Raw genomic sequence first — 13,063 nt, 5'->3', positions numbered from 1 at the left:
ATGCAAAAATGAATTTGAATATGATCGATGTTACAATTGTTAATTATAACAATTACTGATATTTCATTCTTGAAGGTAATAAAAAAAAATAAAAATTTTTAAGTCGAGTCCTGTATATAAGCAAAGCGGCGAACACTAATTGGAGGATCTCGAATGTCGGACACCGAGCCAATCGCAGAGGTCTGTATTTGAGGTTATTTGTACCGTTAGTTTTGACTTGTTTTTTTTTTTTGTGCAAAACGTTTCCGCAGTACTCCGACCTCGCGTGTTAAAACGAAAACAGAGTTGCGTATGTATACAAATTGAATGGAGAACAAACTATGGATATTAAATATTAATAAGCTGACAAGAGTGCTGTGCGAAATCTGTGTATAAACAAGTCGTTACGTAATGACTATTAATTAATTAAAAGAACCAGAGAGATTTGAGGTGCGGGAAGGTGGTTCCGTCTGTGCTGTCAAATGAAATGAACAGATGAAAGGCAAGATGTCGTCGCGTGCATGTGGTTACGATCTGCGTATCTCTCGGCTGATGAAAAGTAAATAGAAAACAACGAACACAGAATTATGTCGGACCTGGCATCTTGCTCGGCGATAAACGAAACTACAGTCAATGACGAAACGCTCATTGAGGATTTGAAAATTTCTAGAAAAAAATGGGAAAGATTCAGCAACTGGGTCCACTGCATATGTGTTGTTACATTCGATCTCGAACTCGGTCAAGCCATAGAGGTAAACTGATCCAAACATATACATATCAATTGAATTTTCAAGTCAGAGAAATAATCTCGGCCAGTTACTTTATTTTCTCTCTCATAGTTAATTCACTTTGATTCATTGTCACATTAAAATCCAAATGATTCACCGAACCGAGAATTACCCAAATTTGAACCTGTGCTATTCGGCTTATTTACTTTACATTCACCAAACGAACAGAGAACATCTGCACAAAAATTATACACATGTTGGAATGATTACCACAGTGTGAAGCAAAAATTGACTAATGTGAACAATCGTGTAATTAGAAATAAATTTCTCTCGTTTCAACTTCAACGAGTTTTAAGATAAAATTCTTTTTTCAATATGTTCATATGTAGAGTGAATAAATTAGTTCAGATTACATTAGTGGAAATTATTCCCACTACACACAATGAAAAGCTTAATTTTTAAAAAGAATATTCATCACACCATCTTGTATTTTCCTAAAATACAACACTTCAAATTACGATATTGAATTTTTAAGCTTGATTGAGCCAACAATTTTTCAAACTGCTTAATTAACTCTATGAGAAATAAATTCTCATTCTATTGAAAATGTTAACCTCGTTGACTTTTTCTTATTTAATTTCAGCTTGTTTATCCAAGTCATGTAAAATTAACGGAGCAAGAAAGATCAAACATCTGCTACCTGGCGTTTCCAGATTCCAATTCTGGCTGCATGGGAGACACGCAGTACCATGTCAGAATTAGGCAGAATGGAAAAACGACTCACAATACTCAATCTTTAAAAGAGTACGACAGAAAGTGTCCAGTCTTTGTGCAGTCAGACAGAGATTACTACTGGGGATACGTGTACTTCAGACAGGTCAAGGACAAGACGTTGCCTAGAGGATATTTTCAAAAGGTTGATTAACCATAATTTCAAAAAACAGGATCAATTACTCGATAAATTAAGTACAATTTGCAGTTGATTTAAATATATCAATGGTTTCTAAAAATGAATCTTCGAAGTTATAGGTATATAATTAACTTCTAGTGTAATTCCTCATTTGACTGATAAATATTCATTTTCAGAGTATAGTGATTATAACAAAACTACCACTAGTGAATCTGTTCAGTGAGATCTGCGCCCTTATAGCTCCAGAATTTTTTGAGTCTGGCATGTCAGTCATGGAAGCTGTTAGTAGAGAAATTGATCGATGGCCACCGCCTGTTCCAGGCCAAATACTTCATCTTATACTGATGAATGTTCTCTTCCAGGTGATGCCAATGATGAATTTTCTATAATTTGTTAATACTGTTATCGTCTGAAATTTTTGCGATCAGACTTCATTTACTTCTAGTTCCATCATTTTTCTTAAAGTTACACAGAATTTTCAAAAAGTCAACAAACAGTTAGAAGTGTAAAATTAATTTTGTTTTTGTCTGTTTTTTTGCAGACGTACATTCCAAATCAAAATTACAAAGCAACTGTGCCGACGGTAGCTGCACTCGACCACACAACGAAAAAACATTCCTTGCGGAAGATTGTTCTAACTTCTGCCTACGAGGGAGACATGTTCAGGAGCTTAGCCAGCGTTGTTAGTCATGTACATTTACTGTGGGAATTAGCACTTCTCGGTGAACCAATAGTCGTTATGGCCAGCTCACCGACTACTTGTGCAGAAATGGTTCAAGCTCTAACTGCGTTAGTATTTACCACTTGTTTAAAAAATCAAATACCGTATTAGCCAGAGTATAAGTCAAGGTTTTTTGTCGCCGATATTGCCATCAAAATTCGTACTCGACTTATACGTGGAATCCAATTACATCTAGGACATGTTTGGAAATTTGCTTTATTGATAAATATGTGAAAAAAGGCAATAGTAAAAATAAATATACCTACTTCTGTGATGGTAACTTATCATAAACTTCGACTTATGTTTGGTTCCTAAAAGGAGTTCCTGGAAAGAAGTTGAAGATTTGGGGCTTGACTTATATTCAGGACTGATTTATACTCGGGGTAATACAGTAATTCTCGTTAAGATTGTCTCTAGCCTGTCATCAATATATCTATTTAAATTTGTAATTTTCTGCAGAACAATAGCGCCATTGAAGTACTGTGCCGATCATCGTCCCTACTTTACTATCCATGATTCAGAGTTCAAAGAATATACAACTGATGCTCCGTCACCGCCAGCCGTTATTTTGGGAGTAACAAATCCATTTTTTGCTAAAACCCTGCAACATTGGCCTCATATAATTAGAATAACGAATGGTTCAAATGTAGGTAAGTGTCATAAATTACCAGCTACGTCTGACAAATAGCGACAAGATGTTTATGATAGACCATAAATTGAAATTGTATTTAAATTTCGTAACAAACTTATCGTATGTAACTTCTCTTCAGAAAACCAAAAATACAGGATTAAAAAATCTGAAAATCTTAAAGTTTTGGACTCAAAACCGGGCGTGTACACCCAGTACAAACCATTTTTACAAAAAGACAAGGCCATTTTGAAGAAATTGCTAAGAGGAATTCAGACCAAGAGGCCTGGAGAGGTACAAACAGCCCTTCTCAGAAGACATCTCCTGGAACTGACTGAGAGTTTCATGATCCCCTTGGAGAGATACATAGCGAGTCTCATGCCTTTGCAAAAAAACATATCCCCCTTCAAAGTGAGGTGGTATATACTTATTTGTAACATCAAAGGTTTCAGTTCTTTCCTTGCACCGTTATTTGTTCAATATCCACTTCATTTATTTGCACAGTTGAAGAAAGAAACCTTCAGAATTGATTTATTACCTTCCTCAGGCTACGCCGATACCTCAACTGTTTAATCCTGACGATTTTTTGGCGACATTGAGCAGTGCAGGACCCCAATTGACAACAGGAATTAAGGGTGATTGGGTTGGGTTGTACCGCCGGTTTTTTAGATCGCCCAATTTTTCGGGTTGGTTTCACACCAGGTACACGGAGCTAACGCAGAAGCTGCAAGCTATACAATTGGAAGCCTTATCTGAAGCGGTGAGATGATGACTCTTCTAAATAATATTGTTTGTGGAAACAGTTTAAAATATAGATTACAAAAATTCCCGTTGACGAAATTTCTTATTGACAAGTTTCTCACATGTTTCTAGGACTTGAAAACATGGGTACAGGGTAAACAAGAAGTCGAGGTGGTTGACATGATATTGAGGATTCGTCAAAAGCTTGATAAAAGCTACGAAGACGACGTACCAATAAGTCATTCAGTCCAGGAAAAGCTGAACGAGCGAATAAACGACATTATCTACACTCTACCCGACGATTTACAAATAATCTTAAGTGTTAAATCTTGACAATTTGATCTGATCCTTAGCGCGATAATAATTTAGCCATGTAATCAATTTTTTCATTACTGATCGGTTTTCTGATCGAGTTAGTCACTTTTGCCGTGAAGAGACGTAATGGGTATAGGGTAAGAGGAAATGAAAATGAAAATGATTCTGCTCAAAACGACCCGGAACATGTAATTAAACAAAATACGATTCGCCGTCGCTCTATGACACGTAAAATACGTTGAAATTCGTATCAACTTACTGCCAAATATAGTACGTACAAATCGTAAATTTTATAATTTTTTTTCACTTTCTTCAACGACGAACTTCAGAAAGCTCTGGTTCGTGATTACTTGCAAATAATCTTACCAACTCACATACAATGTAGTCAAATATTATTAAATAATATCCCCCCTCCCAATATAAATATTATCGAACAACTCAACAGTAATTAATAGTGAAATATTTTACTTTTCAACCGTGTCTGGAGTGGTTTTTATTTACAATATTTGTACATATTTAAACTGCGAGATTGATCCTTCGTCAAAGATAATTAGAAACTGAGATTTTAATTTTTTTACTCCTCCCTTTACTTACAATAAGATGGAAAGTGCACAACGATTTATATACCAATATTCCGAACAACCATTATTCGGAATATGTATTAATTTATAATTATTTATACTACAGTAATAAGTTAGAAACACTAATACAGATTTTACGATATTGACCTATATTCGTAATTTTTTTTTTTTTAGTTAAAGTGTTTCAAACTCCAGTAAATAATTGGAATCAATAATATCTTTTATTGCAATCCATCTTATTGGCTCTCCTGAACTGACGATCGTTGGAACGTAAGCTTCAAGTCAATTTTAATTGGTGTTTAAATTTTTATTCTTAATTGCGCGGATTTCTCCGAATTAATCAATGCAACAATTTCAACCATTATACAACTGCGTATTATATGTTAATAATTGTACTAAAGACACGTAAAAATAGTACATTATGTAACAAGGGAATAATCGGCTTTATTCCCGTGTTTCATATAGGATTTTATTTCCGATTTAACTGTGGCTACTTTATTGACTTGAAAAGTGGTTACCCAATTAGAGGGACAAGAGTGGTACTTTTTTCCCTAAATAAGCGCGAAAAAATGAAAAGACGAAGTTATTGGCTGTTTTTATCCCGCATTTCAGCTCAAAAGTGTGACCATTATAGTTGAGTCGAGAATAACAGTCATATCTAAAAATGAAGACATTCATGTTATATATTCATAATTGTTAACTGTAACTTTCGGTTACTGAAATGATAATTGACTCGATTATATATATATATGCTTATACGTTTATACTCAAAGAAATTTTTATTTTTTATCTCGATTATTTATTGTGCTGTTGATAATGTACATCTTACCTGTGAATAATTTTTATATTTCATTAATTGTGTCGTATCGATATAAATACCTGGGATACCAAACATTGAAGAAAAAGAAGAGAAAAAAACAAAAAATTTACGTGTATTCCAATCTACTCTGTTGCTGTATATACGATTACATTATTGTAAATACAAATCATTAACGTTATTAAATTCTATTTTACTATAAAACTATCCGTTTTATTATTGCCATGTGTCTTCCTATCGAAAAGTGAGAATTCATTGAACTGAAATCCTCAGATAAAAAAAAAATATTAAAGTTAAAAACTTTCGAAAAACCTTGTTATTAACTATTCGGAAATTGCGGTGATGACACGGGGTAGCTCCGCTCCGCCCGTTGGCAACACGAATTAATCAGAAGCATGACTGAAAAGTGCCCGATAAGCGCCTGGCTGGTGAGTTGACCACGTGGTTCATCAGTGAATCTCATTTCTATTGATATTCGCTAGCTGTTTGTGAAAGAAATTTAATTATTCTTTTACCTTAGATGCCAATTAACCTTCTCTTAACTCATCCCTTTATGATACCCGGCAATGATAACCTCGTTCTAAACAGATCGGAATAATGGAACTCACGAACCGCAAGCGATTATTAACAGAAATGAGATCCACTGATAAACCACGTGATCAACCCGGGTGGGGGCACTTGTCGGGTAGCGTTTTGCTGCCGCAGCATTTTGCTGTCCGTGGAAATCTAACTACAGACGTATGTCCAATGCTTATTGTGTGAAAAATGCGTGACGGAATGGTGACGTCAGAAACGAAGTGCAGAGATTGACTGGCAAAAACAAGTGAATGCTAATGAATTGAACGTACAATTCGTGTATCTGTCAATCGATCACATTCGCGAATAAAAACTCAAGATTGTTGCTAGCGAAAAAATTGTTTCGAGACTCACTGAACAAGATGTCGTTACTCGTTGCAAAGAGGCTAAAACCGATATACGTTAAGGTTAAGATTGGTTTCGACTGTCTTTTTCATACGGAATGTTTTTGTTTTAGACGGAAAAAAAATTGAATCATTTTTTTACAGATTAACGGATGCACTATTTTACTACCCATACACCGACCTAGGTATTTATCCATATTCCATTGTTGTGCTATCACAACAGACTGGGTTGTTAGAAATCCGAAAGTAGGTTAAGTGATCGTGAGCTTCTCAGTCTCTATTGAATTCAAATTACCCAAATGAATCAGGAATCACTATTCAATTACGAATTTTTTTTTACACGCAACTATTCACTCACAAATCTTTGTTTCTATTATAACCTATGTTTACAGAAGTACACAAACTGCAGCTCAGTTTCGTTCCAAAGATGACGACGATTATGAGTACATACAGAAAAGTATACTCAACACAATGCGATTTCAAGGTGGCTTGCCTCGCCTCCCGATACCAGAGCTGAAAAAAACATGCGAGCGATATCTAAGTGCACAAAAACCGATACTGATAGAGGAACAATTTAAACATACAGAGTCATGTGTTCAGCGATTCTTAGTTGGGGACGGACCAAAGCTCCAAACAGGGTTAAAGCTGACAAATTTCAGGAAAAGACACACCAGTTACATAACCGAGTATTGGTTCGACATGTATTTGAGGGATCGTAAACCCCTGCCAATAAATTATAATCCATTTATGGTATTTACACCAGAGAGAGATCCGCGGTACGAGAATCAGCTTGTCAAGTCGACGAATCTTCTTATCTCTTCTATTAGATTTATGAAATCTCTAAGAGACAGAGTTCTGGAACCCCATGTGTATCATATGTATCCTGAGAAGACTGACAATGAAAAGTACAGGAAAGTCATGCGATTAGTGCCTTCATCTTTGTCCTTCTACGGATCCATGCTGTTATTTAAGGTAAACAGTTTGCTTACGTTTTTCTGTTTGTAAACATTAAAACGGGCCATCCACTTCGGGGATGCTTTTAGGTGGTGTTACACTCTCTGATTAAAGAAGCAAAATTTATAGACAGAAGAGTAAAAATTTATCATCCGTTTCATTGCGGTCATATCAGAAGTCATAATTCCAAAAAAAAATTAATTTTATATACAAATGACATAACTGTTGCAGGCTTTTCCATTAGATATGTCGCAATATGACAACCTTTTTCATTCGACGAGAATTCCTGAGTTAGAAAAAGACATGATACAAATTGACAATACAACAAGACATGTGGTCGTCATGAGGAAAGGACATTTTTATACTTTCAACGTATTGGATGAAAATGACCACATTTATCCGCCGAAAGAAATAGCCTCTAGTTTGAAATTCATCCTTTCTGACGATGAAGACGCAGCACGTAATCCTATTGGCGTATTAACGACAACTGAGCGTGATTCGTGGGCTGTAACAAGGCACCATTTGTCAGAAATTGGAAACTACGATTTACTCAAAACGATAGATTCAGCTATTATGTTATTAGTTTTAGATGAGGAATCTGTAGCTACTGATTACAAAAAACTTTTAAGGACGTTCTTACATGGAAGCGGTCTTAACAGATGGTTTGATAAATCATTCTCTCTGATCGTGGCAAAAGATGGAACAGCTGGCGTCAATTTTGAACACTCCTGGGGTGATGGTGTCGCTGTTTTAAGGTACTTTGAGGTAAGGATCTAGAACGGCCGACAGTAACTCACTTTAATCTGTGAAAAAACAACACTATTGTTACCAAAGTAAAACAAGTTGAGAATAAAAAGTACGAATAAGTAAGATTTTCGAGATATTCGCAGGTCAATAAGATATCTATCAATCGTTATTTCAGGATGTAAAAAAGGATATAGATGAAAAGCCGAGATTCCACCCTGAAGATGTAGATTCAATATCGTCAAATGCAACTGTTAGAAAATTGAGCGTTATTTCTGATAACAAAATCGATGCGGCAATTGCAGAAGCCAAGAAACAATATAACGAGTGGATTCAGGAGCTAGGAGTGGATTACTACATTTATGGCGGATTTGGGAAGAAGGAGTGTAAAACCTTTGGTGTTAGTCCTGATGCAATAATGCAGCTGGCTTTTCAGTTGGCTCACTATAAACAAGAACGAGAAATGGTCGCTACTTACGAATCTTGTAGCACAGCAGCATTCAAACATGGGCGAACAGAAACGATCAGATCTTGCACTCTCGAAACTAAAGCGCTGTGTGAGGCAATTACAAATTCTTCTTCAATCATCTCGAATGCTGAATTAAAGAAGATGATTATTAATTGCAGCGTCACTCATAGTAGATTGACTAGAGAGGCGGCTCTAGGTACGTTTTTTAATAAGGTTTGAGCAACAATTTAACTATGTCTCAGCATTTGATGAGGACATTTTTACAAAACTTGCATTTTTTTTAGGACAAGGCTTTGACCGGCATTTATTTGCATTAAACAAAGCGTGGAAGAAAGCCGGTATACAAAAACCAGCAATTTTTGAGGACCCTTCCTACGAAACCTTGAATCACAACATCCTTTCCACATCTACTCTGTCGAGTCCAGCTGTTGCTGCTGGAGCATTTGGCCCTGTGGTCAAAAACGGCTACGGCATTGGGTCAGCACTAATTTTTTTAATTCAAATAAAATATTTCTCCGCGGATAATCTGTACTTGAAAATTAATAATTATTTTTTTTGGCTTTGTTTCAACTAATTTAGGTACATGATTCAAGACAACAGACTTGGTGCTGTAGCAACGAGTTATCAAGATCAACGTAACACAAGCGATTATATACAGAATTTAAAGTCTGCCATTAAAGATATTCACAATATATTCTTGGCGAAATAACTCCGACATAAAATATTCATGGCCGAAAGTGTTTCACCCAAGGAATATCCAGTTTTTTGCTTTAAGAATACACAAGAATTTTGCTTCGGTTTAACCGGAAAAGAAAAAGATCAAAAGTGAATTTCAACTCGCTTGAAATTTGCTTTTGGAAATATTTCTAGATTTTCAACAATTTGTTTGATTGATATTCAGCAAGGGATTTTGATTAAGGCAACAGTTTTCCTACTTTATGCATAATTTCCAGACAATTTTTGTCAAGCTCAATTCTCATGATAAATGAAAGCCTGGTATACGTATGATCGTCGAATTACTTGTCAGAGAGCATGTTGTGATTATGTATAGAATATTAAAGACTATATTTTATTATATTTGCATTGTAATTTATATGTTAAATATATGAATTTGTAATTCACATTTTTGTTACACGAATTGAATCTGAATGGAATTATTGTACCTTTAAACACCGTAAAAGATTCTATTTGCCTTTTTTTGTTTTTCCGTTGTTACTGTGAATCTGGCGAGTATATTCAATTTCGGGACTCAATTGAAAAGTATAATATAGAATTTGAGGCTCTTATTTTAGTTGTTTTATTATTTAATTCCTGACGATACGATTTATTCATCATACCTTGCTAAGCTCCATCTAACATTATTTACACTACGGTCCACTGCATTTTATTAGGTAATAAATAGACTCTATAGATGATACCAGATAATACTTTACGTAACTTTCCTTACTGGCTAATTGAATTTACACGTAACGGAGGAGCTATGAAATAGCAAAGAAACGGAATCGAAAAAAATAAATTTACATACACAAGAATAAGAAGTAATCAAAGTCCGGCACCAACTAAAAATGATAATAAATTAAAAATATTATTAATAATAGTTACTGGGGCATGATTGAATTTTTTCAAATTCATTTACAATTACTATAATGCGGCGGCACCTATCAATCGCGGTATTTAATTACGATAAATCAGAAAAAGCATAGAATATTTACATTACGAAAATTGACTAAAACGCGACAAAACCATCTAACGTTATATATATATATATTTGTTTTTTTTTTTTTTAAATAATAATTATTATTAACGAAGTGTACAGTGAAGAGATACGTTAGTCAGTTCTAAAATGGGAGCGTATTTTAAAACCGAGTAACGTTTAATACCTTCCTATTATATCAAATATAATACACCGAGATAAGTAACAAAGTCCAAGAAAATTAAAACGAATACAGAACTGCAGAAATGTTTTTACGACTGTATTGTGAACTTTGAAACCGTGTTTAATAAATAAAAACGAAGTCTATAGCTAACACGAGGATAACTTTGCGTTTAGTTTACGGTTGCAACTTTAAAAATCAACCGTTTAAGATGACAATATTCATTTGAAAGTTATATTGAGACGTATTTCATGGGTTTGTGTATGCATATGAGTAATATATACGTTTTTATACACATATTTGTATATACATAATTGCTGATATCGTTTATACGCCACATGTGGCCGTGTTGAAGACCTTTGGCATATGTTACATCTGCATTTAGAATTACCCCATCGTAATCTTTGACGTCTGAAACAAGAGAAATTAAAAAATATTAGAATCTGGTAAGTCTTAGTTTCTTTCTTTGAATATTACTTTGGTCTTCATTTTCGGGAGACATTTGCAACACTAAATTCAAGCAGTAAGACGCCATCATGTGCTGAATTTTGTATAAAAATTCAATAAAAAACCGAATTTAGTTGGATTCATAAAAATTAACGCACCATGTAAATACCGACAATCAAACCAAAGAGACCGATAGCAGAACCGAAAATCTCAATGATGAGGATCTTGACGAAGAGGGAGGCATTTGCAGCATCTGAAAGAGCCGCTCCTGAACCTACAATGCCGACGGCTATACCGCAGACCAGATTTACAAGCCCCACAGCAAGGCCAGATCCAAACATTATGTAACCAGCCAGCCAGTTACTGGCTTTGCGAGAATCTTCCATGTTTTCAACAGCAAATTCCTCGACGGAGTTAGATAATACAATGGCAGTGATTAGACCATAGATAGCCACAGCCTCACAGAATATGACAGAAATCAAGTTTTTCGTCTTTATACGCGGAGCCTTAACACCACCACCGACTATTGATGTTCCGGTGGTATGAATCCCCCTGACAGAGAAAAATACGAGTCATTAGTGCTTTGTGAAAATTACAGCACATATATGTTTATAGAACTTTTGAAAGATTAATTTGCCCAAGTTCAAGAAACCACAACAGAATTTGTTGTTATGCATTGTTTGAACCTTCTCGCAAGATGTGACGATTGAACGGGGCAATGAGTGTCAAGGTCATACTTACATTGCAGCTCCTACGACGGACAGAGCAACAGTCAAACCAATGCCAGTGGTTGCCCACATGTATGGGGAGGTTTCTTCAAGGAACCTGAAGGGAGAATGATTTTAGTGTTCACGCCGGTTGTGGACTTCTGATTGAATCTGGTTGAAATAACATTGAATAAATGTTTTCTTACCATGCTAGACTGATTCGCTCTCCCTTGCCAGTCAATACGTGATACAAAACTATGATGAAAAAAAAGCTGTGTAAGTTATAAACATTGAAAACTATTCTGAAAGAAAACTATTCACCTTATAAAGTGGTGTATACGGAGTATGGTGACAATTTATCGTTTGATTCAAATGTGTCTACATATTTATGAATAGGAAAAGTTTTCAGATAACAGAAGCTGCTGGTAATTTTTTGCTTCTTAGCTACGACTCGATGTTCCAGTACTTTGTTAATGAAATCCAAGTGTAAAAGATCTTAAATATTAGTATGCACAAGTTTTGAATATTAGCCATGGCATTGAAAAACGTTAAAGAGTATTGATTACTCGATTGACAAATCCTTGCTAATTAATACTTATTACTTTGTGGTAGGTATAAAAAATGTGAACAACGGTCATTAATTAAAAGGCATACGCATGATCGTAACCTGGTGCAAACACGTGTAAAAATAGTAACTGATTTGAAAAGGGGGTGTGGCACTGGGCCTCCAAATGTTATGTTCGTCAAATTTAGAGGAAAATTGCAATGATTTCTCAGGGTGAAATCAAACACGAGAGGGCTGAGGCGATCAAGGTGGAGATACGAAAGAGTAAGATCCTGATATAGGGGCAGGTCAGATTTTGGGATAAGAGATAGCAAAGCAATGTCTCGAGTATCGAGATTGCAGGTCGGAGTCCGCGTGATTTGGTTCAACGGTAAGAAAGTCGTATGTACATTTTTTTTTCTTGTTTTGTCTTTAGATCAGGTCTGTATTTCCCTTCTTTCAGTATCGTCCAACCCTTCGTCGTAGTTTCCACGATAATATTTAGCGAATATTTGTACAATTGCAAACCTAAGACGGTGATGGTTGCCGTGGCGGTGCCAGCGAACGTGTATCCCAAATACGCCCTCATCTTTGGTCTCGTTACCTCGTTCTACCCGATAAAAAACACCCTCGTATTGAATCGAGATTGGCACTAATCTCGTCGATGGTCGATCGTCTTATTCGGTCGTCACTTTGGAATATACCGAATAAACCGATCCTCGCCGACGGTGGATATTTAACCAGACGGCGAAACGAAAGTGTGAAGGCAAGAAACGACGACGACCCGTGTTGTCATGTGATGACCGTCGGCCATTGAACATGTGACCGTATAGATCGGAACGCCAACAAACCGTAAGCTGACTCCATCGGTAAAAACTAAAGCAAGCGATTTTTGCGCCTTCGTATGCACTTTTTATCGGACTATTCCAAAAGGAACAGAAGGTGACATGATTTAAGCAGCGTTAACTTGATTTTTATTATAGG

General features: G+C 35.7%; 3 protein-coding genes across 3 annotated transcripts; 2 read left to right on the top strand and 1 right to left on the bottom strand.

Annotated features, from left to right (window-relative positions):
- The first annotated feature begins 231 nt into the window (after positions 1–231).
- LOC124219908 (protein DENND6A) lies at positions 232–5,607 on the top strand. Its single transcript, XM_046628155.2, has 8 exons — positions 232–731; positions 1,351–1,623; positions 1,794–1,979; positions 2,159–2,406; positions 2,798–2,988; positions 3,109–3,377; positions 3,514–3,726; positions 3,840–5,607. The coding sequence occupies exons 1-8, from the start codon at positions 567–569 to the stop codon at positions 4,038–4,040; spliced, it is 1,746 nt and encodes a 581-aa protein (XP_046484111.1). The 5' UTR covers positions 232–566; the 3' UTR covers positions 4,041–5,607.
- A 515-nt stretch (positions 5,608–6,122) lies between these two features.
- On the top strand, positions 6,123–10,004 carry CPT2 (Carnitine palmitoyltransferase 2). The gene is made up of 7 exons (XM_046628154.1): positions 6,123–6,403; positions 6,485–6,525; positions 6,733–7,312; positions 7,526–8,059; positions 8,217–8,703; positions 8,792–8,984; positions 9,087–10,004. Exons 1-7 carry the CDS (start codon positions 6,359–6,361, stop codon positions 9,214–9,216), a joined length of 2,010 nt encoding a protein of 669 aa, XP_046484110.1. The 5' UTR covers positions 6,123–6,358; the 3' UTR covers positions 9,217–10,004.
- Positions 9,285–12,897, bottom strand: LOC124219910 (Vacuolar H[+] ATPase PPA1 subunit 1). The gene is made up of 5 exons (XM_046628158.2): positions 12,608–12,897; positions 11,742–11,790; positions 11,570–11,653; positions 10,987–11,380; positions 9,285–10,792 (listed from the first exon to the last, which is right to left on the bottom strand). Exons 1-5 carry the CDS (start codon positions 12,666–12,668, stop codon positions 10,769–10,771), a joined length of 612 nt encoding a protein of 203 aa, XP_046484114.1. The 5' UTR covers positions 12,669–12,897; the 3' UTR covers positions 9,285–10,768.
- Positions 12,898–13,063: the final 166 nt, after the last annotated feature.

This window comes from Neodiprion pinetum, chromosome 5 (genome assembly GCF_021155775.2).
Source record: "Neodiprion pinetum isolate iyNeoPine1 chromosome 5, iyNeoPine1.2, whole genome shotgun sequence".
Taxonomy (NCBI): domain Eukaryota; kingdom Metazoa; phylum Arthropoda; class Insecta; order Hymenoptera; family Diprionidae; genus Neodiprion; species Neodiprion pinetum.
The sequence above is the reverse complement of the archived record's forward strand: the minus strand, read 5'-3'. Positions and strand labels throughout refer to the sequence as shown.